The following is a 19,694-nucleotide window of genomic DNA, read 5'->3' on the forward strand; positions in this document are numbered from 1 at the left end:
TCATTATATGTGCAAATGGTCTCACAGAGGAATTCAGTCTTGATGAACAGCCTGACCACCGGTGTCTGAGCACCGGTGGTCAGACTGACTTCGTAACTCAAAAGTTGTTGGCCAGGCTTGGGGATACGTAATCATTGCTGATGTCAACTGTGTACAGAAACGTACTGTATTGTTGTAGTCATTACAATTGAAAAATAATAAGTCAGTGACTTCCTGCTCAAATGAACATTGTGGAAGTACTCTTCTCCCGTTTACAGCTGTGAGCCCCTGGTGGAAATTCCTCAGTCATATGGCAGAGGCAAGCCTTTCCACAGGACAACCACTGCTGAATACCCAGCAAAGTGATACCTATTTTGTGACCCCGGAAGGATAATGGGCTCTCAGCCGCCTTAACCAGGATTTGTACTCGCAACCTTCTGATTGTGAGCCACTTGCTCTGCCATTGAGCCACCTGAACGGGCATTTACAAGCCTGTTCTATTGCAGCAGTAGCGGTTAATGGTAGTGTATAGTGGGTAAGCAGGGAGAGCGGGACTTGCTGGAGGCAACACGTTTATTATACTTAAGGGTACATAATAAAGGTTTTTGGGTTAGATCGCGTTTATTTATAAATGTGTCGTAACCCTCCACCACCCGACACGACCAATCAGCAAAAAAAAGTGTCACGTTGACAAAAGACAAATAATTCACTACTTCAGCCCACCGGTGTGTTGAAGAGTTAATCCACATTTACAGTTTGAGTACGACGTTTCGCTGGTAAATACTTCCAGCATCATCGGGCAATTGGCCAGAATGGTAAAGCCCTCGCTTGCTCCCGGTTTTATATAGAGCAGCAGGGTGACGTCATCACTTAACTCATCAGGTGCAGTGATTAGAGGCGGAGGGGGGGGGTAATGTAATTATATAATCGATTAGTAATCAGTCATTGGTTATGATTAGTAATGAGTTGTAGATTAGTAATTCTTTAAATCAAAATGTAATGTGTATTATTTAATAATACGCTTCCAGGCCGCACTAAGCCGGTAGCTGTCAGAGCGATTAAAGTTATTCTTGTTCCTCTCAATTTCAATGGATTCTCTAATTAGTCTTTGCCAGTAATAATTAGTTTTACACACCACTGCAACATTGTCAAAATCAATTGAGTGTCCTTGTTGACAAGCATGTTCTGCCACTGCCGACAGTTGTGTTTGAGATAATTTAATATTTCTCTGATGTGTATCTATGCATTATTGGAATATAATCGATAACATAACACAACAATCGGCTGATAATGTGTTTAAACTAACAAAAACTAACCAAATTAATAAATTTTCTAGACTACATAATAAACAAATCCCTACTGAAAACCAAAAATGTAAAAACAAAACTGTACTGAACTTGACCAACACTGTATTAACCGGTGACATGGTCTCTATCCTTTCTAAAGGCCTTAACTTTGCCGTTACCCCACGCACAATTCCAGTGGATGAGATAATTGCTGAGGTAGAATCAGCAGTTAGACTCCTTCCACATAATGAGGCAGAGATGACTAGACATGAGGTTGCTAAAATAATTGAGAATAGCAAAGTTCCAAAAGTAAATATTAGCTCTAACGAGGCAAAAGCCTTAAGAGAGCTGCGTGTAAATAAGGATATCCAAATCCTAGCAGCTGATAAAGGCCGCACTACTGTAGTGATGTCACGAGCCGATTATGATAATAAAATAAGAAATTTACTAGAGGAAAGTACCTACATTAAAATTAAACGAGATCCAACTAATACTTTAGAACGTAAGACCACTGCAATAATTGCAAATTCATTAATCCCTAAAAATGAGCAATACCTAATTAAGCCATGGGCCTCAAAACCACCTAGACTCTATGGGCTACCAAAGATTCATAAAATCGGCATCCCATTACGACCCATAGTCAGTACAATTGGCTCTGCCACATATCAATTAGCAAAATATATAACCAAACAAATACAGCCCTACATCGGTAAGACATCTTCATTCATAAAAAATTCAGAACATCTTGTGAATGTGATTAAAGATATTAAACTTACTCCTGATGATATTCTGGTAAGTTTTGATGTGATTTCTCTATTCACTAAGGTTCCAGTGGACGAATCGCTTAAATTACTTGATACACTAGTAAAGAATACCGGTTTACAAAAAGATATTCCGAAACTTGCTGGCCATTGTTTAAAAAACACTTACTTCTTATGGAGAGGGGATTTCTTTAAACAAAAGGAAGGAGCAGCAATGGGTTCTCCTTTATCCCCTGCTATAGCAAATTTGTACATGGAAAACTTTGAAATAAGAGCACTTGCCTCGAGCACATTAAAACCATCCTTTTGGTTTAGGTATGTGGATGACACTTTGGTTGTCTGGCCACATGGTAAAGATACACTTAATGATTTTCTAAATCATCTCAATGCACAAAACCCGGACATCCAGTTCACCATGGAAATGGAGGTGAATAACACACTCCCATTCCTAGATATTTTGCTTGGACATGGCCTAAACGGTAAAATAACACAGCGTTTACAGAAAGCAAACGCACACTGATGCCTATCTGAATGCAGAATCACATCATCATCCAGCTCAAACATCCTCTCTTATCAAGACGCTCGTACATCGGGCGAAAACAGTGTCAGATGGTGAGAGTCTAGTGAGAGAGATTAAACACGTTAAAGACGCACTACAACAGAATGGCTACAATAATGCTCAAATTAACAGAGCACTGAATGCCAAATCACGATCGCAAAGCAATACTACTGAAAGCGACCAGATTGTTAAAACAATAAAAATTCCATATATCTCAGGAGTAACTGACAAATTAGCCCGCGTTTTTCAAAAGCAAAACATTACAGTAAGATTTGGTACAGTACACAAAATTCAAAAACTAGTATCTTGCACTAAAGACGCATTACCTAAACTATCAACAGAAGGTGTATATCGGATTAATTGTTCATGTGGCAGCTGCTACATTGGGCAGACGGGACGTAACATCAGCGTAAGACTAAAAGAACATCAGAGAAATATTAAATTATCTCAAACACAACTGTCGGCAGTGGCAGAACATGCTTGTCAACAAGGACACTCAATTGATTTTGACAATGTTGCAGTGGTGTGTAAAACTAATTATTACTGGCAAAGACTAATTAGAGAATCCATTGAAATTGAGAGGAACAAGAATAACTTTAATCGCTCTGACAGCTACCGGCTTAGTGCGGCCTGGAAGCGTATTATTAAATAATACACATTACATTTTGATTTAAAGAATTACTAATCTACAACTCATTACTAATCATAACCAATGACTGATTACTAATCGATTATATAATTACATTACCCCCCCCCCCCCTCCGCCTCTAATCACTGCACCTGATGAGTTAAGTGATGACGTCACCCTGCTGCTCTATATAAAACCGGGAGCAAGCGAGGGCTTTACCATTCTGGCCAATTGCCCGATGATGCTGGAAGTATTTACCAGCGAAACGTCGTACTCAAACTGTAAATGTGGATTAACTCTTCAACACACCGGTGGGCTGAAGTAGTGAATTATTTGTCTTTTGTCAACGTGACACTTTTTTTTTTGCTGATTGGTCGTGTCGGGTGGTGGAGGGTTACGACACATTTATAAATAAACGCGATCTAACCCAAAAACCTTTATTATTAATAATATTGGTCGCGAAAGCCTACGTGTTAAACATACTTAAGGGTACATAACACAAGGGGTAACGGCCCCTTACACCCGATGGAGGTAGCCCCCCCCCCCCCGGACTAATGTGCCCTCACTCTGATTATAGCTCTACCTGAGACTGGTAAGCTCTGAACCCGACCCTAGACAGGGGTTCGGATTCTGCCCTTTGGGCTCTTCGCTTCAGTCTTCAGAGTGGCTCTTTAGATCCCCAGTTCTTCAGGTCTTTAGGTGGACGATGACTGCCGGACCCGTTCAGGGGGTCCGGCTTTTATACTCGTTTCAGGGTCTCTCCGCCCCTAGCCACACCTTCCTTCTCGAACTCTCTAGGGGGCCCTGGAATATCGGCATCCCCCCAGCCCCCGTCTTGAAGTCTGGGGTCCCTGGTGGCCCAACGGCCCAACTCATCCCACCTATCCTGTCTACCACCCTCTGTTGGCATATGTCCGCTACTGCAGGTAAGAATAAATGGCAATAACCATACCGCTCAACAAATGGCACGACGGTATTATTGGAAGTTAGCTAAATGTAATGATGAGCATCCAACCTTCAATTGTCACAGTAGCAAATGGAGCTGGTAGGTCACAGCGTGTATGATGGAGAATGTAGGCACTTTGCTTGTCAGGCCCCAGCATCAGTGGAGTTGGGGGACATGGTTGGTATCCGCAGGGGACAATTATAATCATTTCAGCTTTAATAACTTCAATGCGCTGCATAGGTTCGAGAGAGCAACTCAGAGGCATGAGGAACCACACACAAGTGGGAAAAGCAGCCAGGCAATGATCCCGGCACAACATTTCCCTTTTCCCCCACCCCAAGATCTGCGGTCCTTTATAATATGAAGGTGTTATCAGCCAATTCATGAATGCTTACATTTGAGAGCACCTGGAGAGAACCCACTCATGCGAGGGGGCAATACCGAATACCATACAGACGGGACAGAGGGAGTTCACGTTCTGCTGTATCGCCCTCTCCTGGGCAAGTAAGGCTATTATGGCTCTTCGATGCCCATAAGAAGAGAGTTTCGCTTCATTTGTATAATCCACCAACCCTCGCTACCTCCAGAGGGCTGGGTTACAGGCCAGTGCAATGATAATTAGGTGGCAGTCACCTCCATTATTGTCCCATTAGCACAGTACTCAAAAGGCAGCAGGACTTTCAGTGATATCAACATTCTTACAGTTATTGCCTGGAATATTGGCCCATTATTTCCAGTACTCTCTACCCTATTGGCCTCATCATAACAGGAGCACTGTTAACCTAAGTGACATCACATCAGAATCTTTATTTAAACTGGAGGAACCCAATGACCTATGAAGTTTATATGTCCAGCAGGGGCGGGTCAAATGTTACAACAACAAAAATACAAAAACACACAGCAGTGCAAATGATAGGAAAGCTAAGCAAGGCACTAAATATTAAAGAGAAAATGGGTGGGGTGGGTGATGTGATGTGGGGTGGGTGATGTGATGTGAGGGGGTGGGTGATGTAATGTGGGGTGGGTGATGTGATGGGGGGTGGGTGATATGAGGTGGGGTGGGTGGATGATGTCAGGTGGGGTGGGTGGGTGATGTGAGGTGGGGTGATGTGAGGTGGGGTGTGTGGGTGAAGTGAGGTGGGGTGGGTGGGTAATGTGAGGTGGGGTGGGTGGGTGATGTGAGGTGGGGTGGGTGATGTGAGGTGGGGTGGGTGGGTGATGTGAGGTGGGGTGGGTGGGTGATGTGAGGTGGGGTGGGTGGGTAATGTGAGGTGGGGTGGGTGGGTGATGTGAGGTGGGGTGGGTGGGTGATGTGAGGTGGGGTGGGTGGGTAATGTGAGGTGGGGTGGGTGGGTGATGTGAGGTGGGGTGGGTGATGTGAGGTGGGGTGTGTGGGTGAAGTGAGGTGGGGTGGGTGGGTAATGTGAGGTGGGGTGGGTGGGTGATGTGAGGTGGGGTGGGTGATGTGAGGTGGGGTGGGTGGGTGATGTGAGGTGGGGTGGGTGGGTGATGTGAGGTGGGGTGGGTGGGTGATGTGAGGTGGGGTGGGTGGGTGATGTGAGGTGGGGTGGGTGGGTGATGTGAGGTGGGGTGGGTGGGTGGGTGATGTGAGGTGGGGTGGGTGATGTGAGGTGGGGTGGGTGATGTGAGGTGGGGTGGGTGGGTGAAGTGATGTGGGGTGGGTGATGTGATGTGGGGTGGGTGATGTAATGTGGGGTGAAGTGGGTGATGTAATGTGGGGTGGGTGATGTGATGTGGGGTGGGTGATGTGATGTGGGGTGGGTGATGTGATGTGGGGTGGGTGGGTGATGTGATGTGGGGTGGGTGATGTGATGTGCGTGATGTGATGTTGGGCGGGTGCGCTGCCGCACGGTCTTGTTCCGCATCTTGTCGCCGGCCGACCGACTCCGACTCGTCTCCTCTCCTCCTTCATCTCGCCGCGGGCTCCCCCTTCCCAGCGGCGTTGGCCACTCCAGCACCACCGTAGACTCTGCACGCAGTACGTGCGCGCTCTTCGTGTGCTCCCATCGCTTCTTGCAGCCTGCGTCGGGTGTGGATGTGCAATGTGGCTGTGCAATGTACGAATTGTGTGTGTGTGTGCGCGCGTGTGCTGGCCGTTATTAATGGGGATGCTCGCCAACATCGCTTGATGCCCTACTAAGCTGTAGCGCTTCAATGGGGGAGATGTCTTGGGATATACAGTCAGTGTGTGTACACGTGTGCTGTGAACAGTCAGTGTGTGTACACGTGTGCTGTGAACTGTCAGTGTGTGTACACGTGTGCTGTGAACAGTCAGTGTGTGTACACGTGTGCTGTGTACAGTCAGTGTGTGTACACGTGTGCTGTGTACAGTCAGTGTGTGTACACGTGTGTTGTGTACAGTCAGTGTGTACACGTGTGCTGTGTACAGTCAGTGTGTGTACGTGTGCTATGTGGTTTGGTGTTGTCAGTGTGTGTACACGTGTGCTGTGTACAGTCAGTGTGTGTACACGTGTGCTGTGTACAGTCAGTTTGTGTACGTGTGCTGTGTACAGTCAGTGTGTGTACAGATTTGCTGTGTACAGTCAGTGTGTATACACGTGTGCTGTGTACAGTCAGTGTGTGTACACGTGTGCTGTGTACAGTGAGTGTGTACAGGTATGCTGTGTACAGTCAGTGTGTGTACACCTGTGCTGTGTACACGTGTGCTGTGTACACTCAGTGTGTGTACAGGTGTGATGTGTACATTCAGTGTGTGTACACGTGTGCTATGTACAGTAAGTGTATGTACAGGTGTGCTATGTACAGTCAGTGTGTGTACATGTACTGTGTATAGTCGGTGTGTGTGCTATGTACAGTCAGCGTGTGTACAGGTGTGCTGTGTACAGTCAGTGTGTGTACGTGTGCTGTGTACAGTCAGTGTGTGTGCTATGTACAGTCAGCGTGTGTACACGTGTTGTGTACAGTCAGTGTGTGTACGTGTGCTATGTACAGTCAGTGTGTGTGCTATGTACAGTCTGTGTGTACGTGTGCTATGTACAGTAAGTGTATGTACAGGTGTGCTATGTACAGTCAAGTGTGTGTACGTGTACTGTGTATAGTCAGTGTGTGTGCTCTGTACAGTGTGTTCACATGTGCTATGTACAGTCAGTGTGTACGTGTGCTATATACAGTCAGTGTGTGTACACGTGTGTTGTGTACAGTCAGTGTGTGTACATGTGCTGTGTACAGTCAGTGTGTGTACACGTGTGCTATGTACAGTAAGTGTGTGTACGTGTACTGTGTACAGTCAATGTGTGTACACGTGTGTTGTGTACAGTCAGTGTGTGTACTGTGTACAGTCAAGGTGTGTACGTGTGTGCGGTGTACAGTCAGTGTGTGTACGTGTGCTGTGTACAGTCAGTGTGTGTAGGTGTGTTGTGTACAATCAGTGTGTGTACACGTGTGTTGTGTACAGTTAGTGTGTTTACGTGTACTGTGTACAGTCAGTGTGTGTACGTGTGTTGTGTACAATCAGTGTGTGTACACGTGTGTTGTGTACAGTCAGTGTGTGTACGTGTACTGTGTACAGGTGTGCTGTGTACAGTCAGTGTGTGTACGTGTACTGTGTACAGTCAGTGTGTGTACACGTGTGTTGTGTACAGTCAGTGTGTGTACAGGTGTACTGTGTACAGAGTGTGTGTACAGGTGTGCTGTGTACAGTCAATGTGTGTACGTGTACTGTGTACAGTCAGTGTGTGTACACGTGTGTTGTGTACAGTCAGTGTGTGTACAGGTGTGCTGTGTACAGTCGGTGTGTGTACGTGTGCTGTGTACAGTCAGTGTGTGTACGTGTGCTGTGTACAGTCGGTGTGTGTACGTGTGCTGTGTACAGTCAGTGTGTGTACGTGTCAACCCATGCCTCCCGATTCTGTTCCGTGACCTACCAGCGAGCCTTCGACACTTCACGTGGCCTCAAAGTGCACCTAGCCTGGCACATTCGCCGTGGTAACATCACGGCCACTGAGTAAAACGACCGCGTCAGACACCGTCCATCGTCGTGTTCACCCGGCCGGACTGCGCGATGAGCTCGCGGATCCTGCGTTCATCTGGCATAAGATGCAAGTCATTTTATTGACAGCCCTGTAAACGTTGGCACAACGTTGGCCTTACGTTTGCATGTTTTTCTGGGACTGAACTAAATTCGAGCTCAGGGAGTAAATGTTCTGAGCCCCTGCACGTCGTCCAAACCTGGGGTCAAATCGTCCTTCGAATCACAGCAACGTTGTTCGATGAAATTACATTGTGATCGCAACTCATTACGAATGGCACGGTTACAACTGTGTTTGGCACCAGGTCTGACTGACATTCCATCTTCCATCGGTGAGCTCCTCAGGCAGGCGAGGCTGGCTGGGTCACGTAGCCCGCGTGCCCAGCCACCACGGCTTCTGGCTCATAAAATGGGGCACACGGCACGGGCTGGAGAAGAGATGGGCTGATGTGAGAGTGGGTGAGGAGGTGAACGCCACGGTGGCGAGATGTTAACTGCCTCTCCTGGTATGGTATGCAGGAGGTCGTGGGTTCGATCCTGACCCTGATGCCTATATGTTCTTTCTCCCTGTGGTTGCGTGGATTTTTTTTCTCCGGGTCCTTAGGTTTTTCCATCCACATTTTGAATCAATATCACGCGTTTAGAGTATTTGGCTGCTATAAAGGTCCACATGATGAAGCCCTTTGTAGAGCTGTCATTTGTGGCCAGGTCGCTTCTGAAAAAGAGCTACATAGCTCAGTGGGCCTTACCTGGTACAATAAAACATTGGTAGGTGGGAGGTTGAGTGTTAGAGTGGTGGCACGGTGGCTACAGCACTGCAACAAAACCTAGAGACTCGATTCCCGCTTACAGCTTGCACTAATGGCGAATATCTGAACCAGTCCTGGGACTCTCCTAGGTCCGCTCAAGCTTACATGAGTACCCACTGCAGTGTGTGAATGTGAGCTTCGTGCTATCCACCCACCCCCTGGTGTGCTGTGCCGGTCATCATGAGTCCTTGCGAACAGCACTTTCCCTAGCAGTCTGTTTACAAGGCCACTTGGATTAGTGAATACGGGATCTTTGTCTTTTGTAGCACGGGCTAGAGAGGAGCTTGGCTGGAGGGGTATGGGGGAATTTGAGCTGATTGGACTTGATTTGTAACATTTAGTTGTTGAAGGCAGCTTCCCTCAAAGCTCGGTGTTCACAACTCTGCAAGGTTGTCGTAAGGTCTACCAACGTTTTGGGTTTCCCGAGTAGCACATCCTATCAAAGCGACACAGCCACTTTAAGTGCAGACAAAGTGACTTGCTTCCAGGTGCTTGGTAAATGGCCTGTTGAGTTGAGAAGGTCTCTCTGGCACGGTCAGTGACTCTGAGGTTCGTTAGGCGACTTCCTGCCTGGCAACGCTGCCCAAGGAGCAACGAAGGGCAACGATGCTCACTTCAACTGAACGACATCCTGATATGATTATTATTACTGAGGCTTGTTGGCCCAGGAAAAACTCGCTGAGGCTCAAGACACTGTTTCAGGAGGGTCTTGCCAAGTTTTTCACAGCAGGGAGGAAATGTCGCTGTGTGCGTGATCCCAATTGAGAAATTTGCTGGTAATATTTCAGCATTGAGATGGGGTTTTTTTTTTGCGATGGAAGGACACCGGAGAACCTGGAAGAAAGCCATTCAGAACAGGGAGAGAACATAGAAACTCCACACAGAACATACAAACTCCATACAGAACAGGGAGAGAACATACAAACTCTACACAGAACAGGGAGAGAACATACAAACTCCACACAGAACATACAAACTCCATACAGAACAGGGAGGGAACATACAAACTCCACACAGAACATCGAGGGAACATACAAACTCCATACAGAACGGAGAGAACATACAAACTATACACAGAAAGGCTCCCAAGTCAGGCATGACACACAGGCACGTCTTGCTATGAGGCACGATTGTTGCTGTTTCTATAAAGTAGCAATGGATGATCCTCATGTTCAAGATGGTCTAAGTTAGATTTTGAATGTTTTCTTATTTGAAATATATTGTTTACTAATTTATGAATATGTGAGGTGTATAGATGAGTGTGTCTGTCCATGCGCATTTGTCTATTGCGTATTATCTGACTTTTGTCCATGCGATCAGTATTGCAGAGTGTGTACAGGGGGTTGCGTGTATACACGAGTGTGTTTATACACTAAAATTTTTTGACGAGATTATCTCTGTATTTTAATCCTAGAATGGCTTCACGTCTCAAATTCCCATTCATCAAACAAGAGCATGAAGACAACCCAAACCCTTGGATGTGTCCTGACCTTATGGTGACAGGTGAAGATGTTAATGCTGGTGAGATGACTAAACACATGACCTACTGTTGAATTCGTGTAATCGTTACAACACCGAAGGAGCGCTGCCTCATATTTGGCAGCGTAAAATAGTTACATTGAAACGGAGATTGCTATTGAAATAGTTCCATGGAATTCGCTACCGAGGGCTGATTACGTGAGGGTCTACTTGCTGCAGGAACTCCAGAATGGGTATTTCTTCATCACGTTGCCCTCGATAGAATTCCAATTATGCAATCTAAATCATGCTATGACACCAATACATGTATTTTACATTCTTTGAGCAAAGTTAACCGTCCCATTGTGTCAGCGTGTGGCCCGCAGAGTTTTTAGCAGAACTCGAGTGCTTCTGAAGTCAATTCGGAAGTCTCAGATCCACTATCAACTCGCTACGTTGGAGAAGTTGGTTTAACCACAGGGGTGCTGAAACCCAGATTTCAATTCGGGATCTCTGGGACTGGTTCTGTGATGCATGTGTTTAGTACTAGCCCACTGAACCGCCTGATTGTAACAGTCGAGTGTAAATGTACGTGTGTAGGAGCAGTCGTGAAGCAAGAAGAGGAGGGAGGTCTGGGCACCGAGATAATGAGGATCGTGGTGAAAAATGAAGCGGATGAAGATGGTAAGACCCCGTCTTCCTGTGTGCAGCGAGAGGGAAACCGTCAAGAGAAGTTGTTCTGGAGATACCAGAGGAGTGTTGACTCTGGTTTGGCTACGTACGGTGCGAAAGACGGTTAACATACATACTGGTGCCAGATGCAAATAATGTCAAAAAGGAGAAGCCATACATATGCATGATTCTTCTTGCTTGTTTAATTGCACCTGCAGAGAGATCCTATAACCATCTCTCAATTTTATATTTGATGTATATATGAATGGTCATGAGTGAGTGACTGAGCAACAGATTGTGTGAGTGACTGATGTAGATTCTAATATGTTTGGAAATGGCTAAAAATATTACAATTTGTACAGATATAGTGAAGTCTGCATGTAACTAGTGAAATCAGAAACAAAAAATTGCCAACAATAGGGAGACATTGTTATGGTTTTTTTCGCTCTCATTAATCAAAAGACATGGTGTGTGTTCTTCATTATATCTCCAGATGCAGATATAATTAAAATTGTAGACAGTGAGAGATCAGATGAGACGGAGAATTCCCACGGATATCTAGCCATACCGGACCAGAATTTCATCGAGGTGGAATTATTGGCAGAGGACATCGGTCAAGGTGAGAGGCCCTTTTGAACGCATCACATTACAAAAACAGCGCAAGCTCTGTTTTATCAACAAACCTAATCCTCAACACTTTCCTAGTGTCACTCAGGCATCACTGCTTCTTAAAGGAAGATACTACCCAAACTATTGCCCTTAGTGGATACTTATCTGGGCTGTGTTACCCAGACTGACAATAACTTTGAGCTTTGTGCGGCCGGAAAAAAATGCGATTTTCAGGAGGTGTCACTGTACCGTTTGGGGTAAATCGCTACAGCGACGTTTTAATTTTGTGGGTCATGCCATTAACTGCTCGTTGTCTGAATGCAACTTGAAGTGACCGCGCGTGCAATTTTTGTTATTTATTGTGTGGCAGATGAAGTCCTGTGCGAGGAGTGTGGGGAGGGCCTCGGCAGATTCTTCAAAGTGAAGGTGGATGAAGCGAATGGCGCTGGCCAGGCTGCGCAAGCCTGCGCGCAGTGTGGGAAGATGCTCGCAGGTTCAACGTTTTACATTCACAGGCAACAGAGCAGCACGCACGCTGGCAATGAGCAGCAATACTCGAGAGCGATGCGCGGGAAGGCGTCCGCACGGGCCGAGAAGTCAGGGGTGCGCAATGTGATGAGCAATTCCGGTGGGAGGAAGCACATGTGCCAGGAGTGTGGGAAGGGGTTTTCTTATCATTGCGAGTTAAAGGTGCACTTTAGAACACACACAGGCGAGAGGCCGTACGTGTGCAGGGAGTGTGGGAAAGGGTTCACGACGTGTTCCAGTTTAAACATGCACTACGTGACGCACACCGGCGAGAAGCCGCACATGTGCGAGGAGTGCGGTAAGAAGTTTTCACAACGTTCTAGTTTGGAGTCGCATTATAAAATACACGCTGGTAATAAGCCGCACGTGTGCATGGAGTGTGGGAGGAGCTTCATACAACGTTCCAATCTGAAGAGGCATGCCAGAACACACACCGGCGAGAAGCCACATGTGTGCGAGGAGTGCGGCAAGGGGTTCGCCCAGCTGTCCAGTTTGGAGCAGCATTTTAGAACGCACACCGGCGAGCGTCCGTACGCGTGCAAGGAGTGCGGCAAGAGGTTAACGACTCGTGCCGGTTTGGAGCAGCATTCTCGAACGCACACCGGCGAGAGGCCGTACGTGTGCAAGGAGTGCGGCAAAAAGTTTAAAACAAGGTCTAGTTTAAAAAAGCACTGCGTGACGCACACGGGCGAGAAGCTGTACATGTGCGAGAAATGCGGGAAGAGGTTCTCGCAGCGTTCCAGTTTAGACACCCACTACAAGATACACGCCGGCAACAAGCCGCACGTGTGCGAGGAGTGCGGGAAGGCGTTCTCGCAGCTTTCCAATTTAAAGAAGCACTCTAGAACGCACACCGGTGAGAAGCCATACATGTGCAAGGAGTGCGGGAAGGAGTTTTCACAACGGTTCGATTTAAAGAGGCACCACATAATACACACCGGCGAGAAGCCGCATGTGTGCAAGGAGTGCGGCAAGGGGTTTTCCGAGCGATTTGATTTAAAGAAGCATTCTAGAACGCACACTGGGGAGAAGCCGCACGTGTGCAAAGAGTGCGGGAAGGGATTTTCGCGGAGCATTACTTTAAAGAAGCATTCTAGAAAACACTACCAGATGGAAATCTTGAGTTAAAATGTTACCATTCATATTGAAAGAAATGGTGTTTTTTTCCATGATTACATTCGCATGTTGCTATCGTACCCTTTTCACTTCACTGAGGATCGACGATGTTGAGATTCTGTGGCCAAGGTTATGGTATTAGTTATATAACGAGGGGATCACATGATGGTGTCTGACACCTCCCACACTTTCTTGCCCCAAGAAGCATCGACCTCATCAGTGGAACCACCACAGCCAGACCCGCGATGTTGGCTCACGCACCTTGGTATTCAGGTTTAGCTTATCAGACAGAATCCAGCCACACACCATAAACAAGATTGTATCTTTAATACATAGACTAGGGAGGCCACATCATTCCCTTAATCTCTTGCAACAGTTAAGTTTACTACAACAATACTGACGGCGTATAATTTCATAAAATGTGTACATATTTTATATAATCGATTGTCGTATGCACATTTCTATGCATTTACCGTGAGCATAATGTATTTAAAATAATTGATGCATCATTACATCGACATTTGATTTAAGCTGTAAGAACCCGATAAGCTATGAAGCCCTTTTTCACAGGTGGCCATGCCTGGCAACAACCTCCTTGATGTACTGTCAGAGTCCTGGCTCCCTTGTATCAGTCTAGCACGGGGTGATACGAACTCTGCTGTGTTTTCAATTGGGAAAGAACGTGAGAAGTCATTTTGGATTCAGTCTTAACCGTGCAATTTTGTGTAAACGTGACGGTTAATGATGACGTTTTTAACCTGCTGCAGTATTGCATGTTTGTCGTAACTGAAACGTTAATATTCACTAAGTGTACCCGATGTTATGTGCTGTGAAGACGGGCCATTGTCTAAAACGATGTATTGTGTTTTCCTTTGAGGGTCACGGTGTTATTGTTCAATGTGTTGAGTGTTTTGTTATTTGTGCCTGTCCACCACTGCCAACGCAGCATCACAAATAATTAGTTTTGTTATTTAGTTCCATCTATTCATTTATATTAAATGATTGTTGAGTGGGGAGATGTGGATTTTCGTCTGCGTCTCTAAAATTAAGCCAACGTACTTTTTTAGAGCATGTAGCTGGAGCCACGTGGCTCCCATCTCGGCTATCACCGACGTGAATATTATTGCCTGTGACAGTAGTTCCCAATTTGTGGTTCCGGGGGAAAGTGGTCCGTGGACCTGTGGCAGATGCCACGGTGTTAAAGAGTCGTGTTAGTTTTGAACGACATGCCATCGGTGCACGGCGGTGGTGCGAACACGTTTCGAAGATTTGCGAATGACGGTCAGTTTCAGTATCATTTATTTGGTATAGAGCCCTGTGAGCCATTCGGCTCTTGAATCGGGTGCAACCGCAACAAACAACAAACATGAACCAAGAAAACATCTTTAAGTGACTATGCGCAAACAGAAAAATCCGGGGAAAAAAAACGGCAAAATCTTCCAGAAAGGTTGGGAGACATTGACCACAGGTACCGCGCGAACATCGCTCATTCACTACCACTCCAGAACCCAGTGGGAGTGAAGTAAATCTAAATAATATCTCGTGCAAATCTATACAGAACCTGTAGTGGTGTGTGCATATAGCACCACCTCGTGGTCCAATGGCATGAATCTGTTTTACAGGAAGCAGTAAGTTTAATTCATAATTTCTAGGAGGGCCTTGTTTGATATTTTTCAATGTTTGGGCAAGTGTGTGTTATTGCACTGGGAAAGTCTGTCTTGCAGTTGTAGCAATTATTTCACTTATGGACAGTTTTTTTCAGCTAACAAAATTTAATTTTATTTCCTGATGGAATATTAAGGTACATTCCTTTCTGCTTCATTTCATATTTCCATAAAAAGAAGCAAATTATCATCTTTCGACCCTGGAACAGAACTAAACATTACTAGAATAGAGCAGAATGAAATGGAGGTTTTAGTTTTGGAACGTGAACAAAAAATGTGGTCCATCATTCCCCATCAATCCCCTGCGCCAAGTTCATCTCACCAGCATCTGGATCTTCATTTTTAATGAAGTCAGGGCACAGCCCGGGACATGCACGTTCTTCTCGTTCTTGTTTGATGAATGCCAACTCAATGAGTGAATCCATCTTAGGAGTCAAGAAAGAAATGTATAATTTTTATTGCGACACGTTCATGTAAGACAAGGATGCCCCCTATAGCCTTAGGGGCCATCCATTTAGTAGGTACGCGAAAATCTGTCAAAACTTGACCCCTCCCCCCCTCCCTGTACGCACGCGAACTTTTTACACCACATCCACCTGCGTACGTACGCCTGACGCACCCCCTCCCCCCTGAATCCTATAGAACGGCCGATATTGATGTAGTCCACGCAGAAACGATCAAGGATTAATCATATTAACGTGTTTAAGCAAACAGATAGTCCACCGCCGGCTGCATTAAATAAATCAGTTGCGTACCTTGGCCACTTTTTTGCCGAGCTGCGTGATAATAGCTGCAGTCAGGGGCACGGTGGCACACGAGTGACACCTCTTCCACAGCCCCACTTCTCCCGTTAGTACTTGTTGTCTCACAGCTAAAGAAACTGAACTGTGGCTCATTTGAAGGCCAATGTAGACAAATTATTATCGAAGCTTCACCCCCCCCTCCGCCCCGTTTCCTACGCGTACGCACAGTCAGTAGACCCCCCCCCCCCCATACGCAAGCGAACGCATTTGGGTTAACCCCCCTCCATGCGTACTAAATGGATTGTTCATAGTTTTCATAGTTTCATTTATTTGGTATAGCCCTGTGAGCCATTCGGCTCTTGAATCGGGTGCAACCGGAACAAACAACAAACATGAACCAAGAAAACATCTTAAAGTGACTATGCGCAAACAGAAAAAATCCGGGGAAAAAAAACAGCAAAATCTTCCAGAAAGGTTGGGAGACATTGACCACAGGTACCGCGCGAACATCGCTCATTCACTACCACTCCAGAACCCAGTGGGAGTGAAGTAAATCTAAATAATATCTCGTGCAAATCTATACAGAACCTGTAGTGGTGTGTGCATATAGCACCACCTCGTGGTCCAATGGCATGAATCTGTTTTACAGGAAGCAGTAAGTTTAATTCATAATTTCTAGGAGGGCCTTGTTTGATATTTTTCAATGTTTGGGCAAGTGTGTGTTATTGCACTGGGAGAGTCTGTCTTGCAGTTGTAGCAATTATTTCACTTATGGACAGTTTTTTTCAGCTAACAAAATTTAATTTCCTGATGGAATATTAAGGCACATTCCTTTCTGCTTCATTTCATATTTCCATAAAAAGAAGCAAATTATCATCTTTCGACCCTGGAACAGAACTAAACATTACTAGAATAGAGCAGAATGAAATGGAGGTTTTAGTTTTGGAACGTGAACAAAAAATGTGGTCCATCATTCCCCATCAATCCCCTGCGCCAAGTTCATCTCACCAGCATCTGGATCTTCATTTTTAATGAAGTCAGGGCACAGCCCGGGACATGCACGTTCTTCTCGTTCTTGTTTGATGAATGCCAACTCAATGAGTGAATCCATCTTAGGAGTCAAGAAATAAATGTATCATTTTTATTGCGACACGTTCATGTAAGACAAGGATGCCCCCTATAGCCTTAGGGGCCATCCATTTAGTAGGTACGCGAAAATCTGTCAAAACTTGACCCCTCCCCCCCTCCCTGTACGCACGAGAACTTTTTACACCACCTCCACCTGCGTACGTACGCCTGACGCACCCCCTCCCCCCTGAATCCTATAGAACGGCCGATATTGATGTAGTCCACGCAGAAACGATCAAGGATTGATAATATTAACGTGTTTAAGCAAACAGATAGTCCAACGCCGGCTGCATTAAATAAATCAGTTGCGTACCTTGGCCACTTTTTTGCCGAGCTGCGTGATAATAGCTGCAGTCAGGGGCACGGTGGCACACGAGTGACACCTCTTCCACAGCCCCACTTCTCCCGTTAGTACTTGTTGTCTCACAGCTGAAGAAACTGAACTGTGGCTCATTTGAAGGCCAATGTAGACAAATTATTATCGAAGCTTCACCCCCCCCTCCGCCCCGTTTCCTACGCGTACGCACAGTCAGTAGACCCCCCCCCCCCCATACGCAAGCGAACGCATTTGGGTTAACCCCCCTCCATGCGTACTAAATGGATTGTTTCATAGTTTTCATAGTTTCATTTATTTGGTATAGCCCTGTGAGCCATTCGGCTCTTGAATCGGATGCAACCGCAACAAACAACAAACATGAACCAAGAAAACATCTTAAAGTGACTATGCGCAAACAGAAAACATCCGGGGGAAAAAAACAGCAAAATCTTCGAGAGGTTGGCCACAGGTACCGCGCGAACATCGCTCATTCACTACCACCCCAAAGGTGTGAAATAGAGGGGGAGACCCCCCCCCCCCCCTTTGCGTTTCAGCGTGGCTCCATCACCATCGAGATTCCGCAGGAGGAGCGTGAACACGCGACCCGGAGCGATGTTTGTCACCAACCTAGGAACTGGAAAGAGGCGAGACGGGCTTGTTGTAGTCAATATGAAAAAGGAAAAACAAACAACCACGTAACTTTCTGATGCGTACAATTTCTAATGAACACGGCGGAGTTGCGATAGGTGAGCGCCCGTGTATTTAAATCGTCTTAATCGTTGCGTGGTTTATAAGCAGCAGCCGCCGCCGTGGTCAATTCATTGCTGGACGAAGATTTGAAGTTGTCGGGGCCTCGCGTCTTGTTGCAACGTTCACAAATACGCCGTTGTGAAAGCCTCCGTTGTGCATTGTGAATAATAAAGACGGGTTTTGAAGAACATCGTCGCCACGGTAATTCACGATGTTGTATCGCCACTGCAGAAGAGAGAAGGGAATTCCAGACGCCGGCGGAAAATGAAACCAAAATGTCGAATGTTCCATTAAACAAAACATTCCTTAAGTCTTCAATGTTTAAATCCGAAACCCGTTCTATAAACATATATTCAGAAGAACGCTGACGGAAGAGTGGAAAGAAGCGGATATCCAGAGTGCGCACCTCAAGCGAGACAACCCAAACATCTCACCAACCGGCTTTGACCTCTGGCCCATACATTGTTTTGGGTTAGATCGCGTAAATGTATAAATGTGTCGTTAAACCCGCCACCACCCGACACAGCCAACTAGTGAGGGTTTGTCACGTGAGCAGAACGTGGCCAATTTCGTTCCGAGCAGAGCAACACCGGTGCGTTTGGGGAGCAAATCCACGACATTCACTCTTGAGCACGACGTTTCGCCAGCAATTGGCGATATTTGTCGCGAAAAGCGCACGCGTTAGATGCGACTCTGTTGTTAACCATCAACCGCAATCAGAACATCAACGCCGTGCACGGGCCGACGTTTCGGGCAACGATCCTTCATTTAAAACAACCCAGTGTGTGTGGGTATTGACGCACGTGTCGATATTATGTTAACTTGGTTGTTGTTGCGTTAATTAAATGCCCTTGGTGCAACCCACCGCCAACGCAGAGGTAATCCCGCAGGTGATTTGTCCATAATAAAGGTTTTTTGGGGGGGGGTTATATCGCGTAAATGTATAAATGTGTCGTTAAAACCCGCCACCACCCGACACAGCCAACTAGTAAGGGTTGTCACGTACTACAGAACGTGGCCAATTTGTCACTAGCACAGCATCACCGGTGTGTGTTGGAGAGCCAAGCCCACAACATTTACAATCTGAGTACGACGTTTCGCCAGTAATTACAACTGGCTTCATCAGGCGACAGCCAGATTTGTGTAGGAGTCCGCCTGTTTCGTTCCTCATATCGAGGCGTAGATGTGGTGACCAAACTTGTGCTCTTGTACAATGTGTGTGTGTGGTGGGAGGGGGTTACTTAGTCAAGGTACATTATGTAGGTGCATTATGCGAGCCCTTAGAACTTGTCCTTCCTGATTATGTTGTGTATTAAAACAGCCGTACCGCAGGTGATTTGTTCATAATAAAGGCTTCTGGGTTACATCGCGTAAGTATAAATGTGTCGCAACCCTCCACCACCTGACACGGCCAATCAGCCGATTAAAAATTGTGACACGTTAACAAAACGCCAATTTTTTATTTAAAGTTTTCGTGACTGCAGGGATTCATATTCTTGGTTCTTTCGGTAAAGTCACGTATATGTTTTTAATATTTCATTGTTTCCCTTCTACGTGACTTTACCGAAAGAACCAAGAATATAAAACGACAATTAGTTAATCATTCAGCCCGTCGGCGTGTTTGAAGAGTGAACCCGCAACGTTTAGGATTTAGAGCACGAGGTTTCGTAGGCTGGTTCAGCAGTTCCACTGCTGGAATTATTTTTTACGCCGCCTGAGGACGACCGCTTGTG

At 46.1% G+C, this 19,694-nt stretch overlaps 1 protein-coding gene across 3 annotated transcripts; it reads left to right on the plus strand.

Annotated features, from left to right (window-relative positions):
• The first annotated feature begins 5,992 nt into the window (after positions 1–5,992).
• LOC116939597 (uncharacterized) lies at positions 5,993–14,376 on the plus strand. 3 transcript variants are annotated; one of them, XM_032948192.2, is made up of 5 exons: positions 5,993–6,237; positions 10,392–10,498; positions 11,036–11,119; positions 11,601–11,726; positions 12,087–14,376. In XM_032948192.2, the coding sequence occupies exons 2-5, from the start codon at positions 10,393–10,395 to the stop codon at positions 13,370–13,372; spliced, it is 1,602 nt and encodes a 533-aa protein (XP_032804083.1). In that variant the 5' UTR covers positions 5,993–6,237; position 10,392; the 3' UTR covers positions 13,373–14,376. The 3 variants fall into 3 exon arrangements, with proteins under 3 accessions (XP_032804083.1, XP_032804082.1, XP_032804084.1); XM_032948191.2 differs by having other exon boundaries at positions 5,994–6,158; XM_032948193.2 differs by having other exon boundaries at positions 6,206–6,224.
• The last annotated feature ends 5,318 nt before the right edge of the window (positions 14,377–19,694 follow it).

Source organism: Petromyzon marinus, chromosome 6 (genome assembly GCF_048934315.1).
Source record: "Petromyzon marinus isolate PM22_M1 ecotype Great Lakes invasive population chromosome 6, UKy_Petmar_22M1.pri1.0, whole genome shotgun sequence".
Lineage (NCBI taxonomy): Eukaryota > Metazoa > Chordata > Hyperoartia > Petromyzontiformes > Petromyzontidae > Petromyzon > Petromyzon marinus.

What these genes read in the sequence shown, in the direction of transcription:
- LOC116939597 (XM_032948192.2), top strand. Translation starts at nt 10,393, where the DNA reads ATGGCTTCACGTCTCAAATTCCCATTCATCAAACAAGAGCATGAAGAC. An exon ending in AGGTGAAGATGTTAATGCTG is followed by an intron (nt 10,499 to 11,035) that starts GTGAGATGACTA and finishes GTACGTGTGTAG; the next exon opens with GAGCAGTCGTGAAGCAAGAA. An exon ending in GGCAGAGGACATCGGTCAAG is followed by an intron (nt 11,727 to 12,086) that starts GTGAGAGGCCCT and finishes ATTGTGTGGCAG; the next exon opens with ATGAAGTCCTGTGCGAGGAG.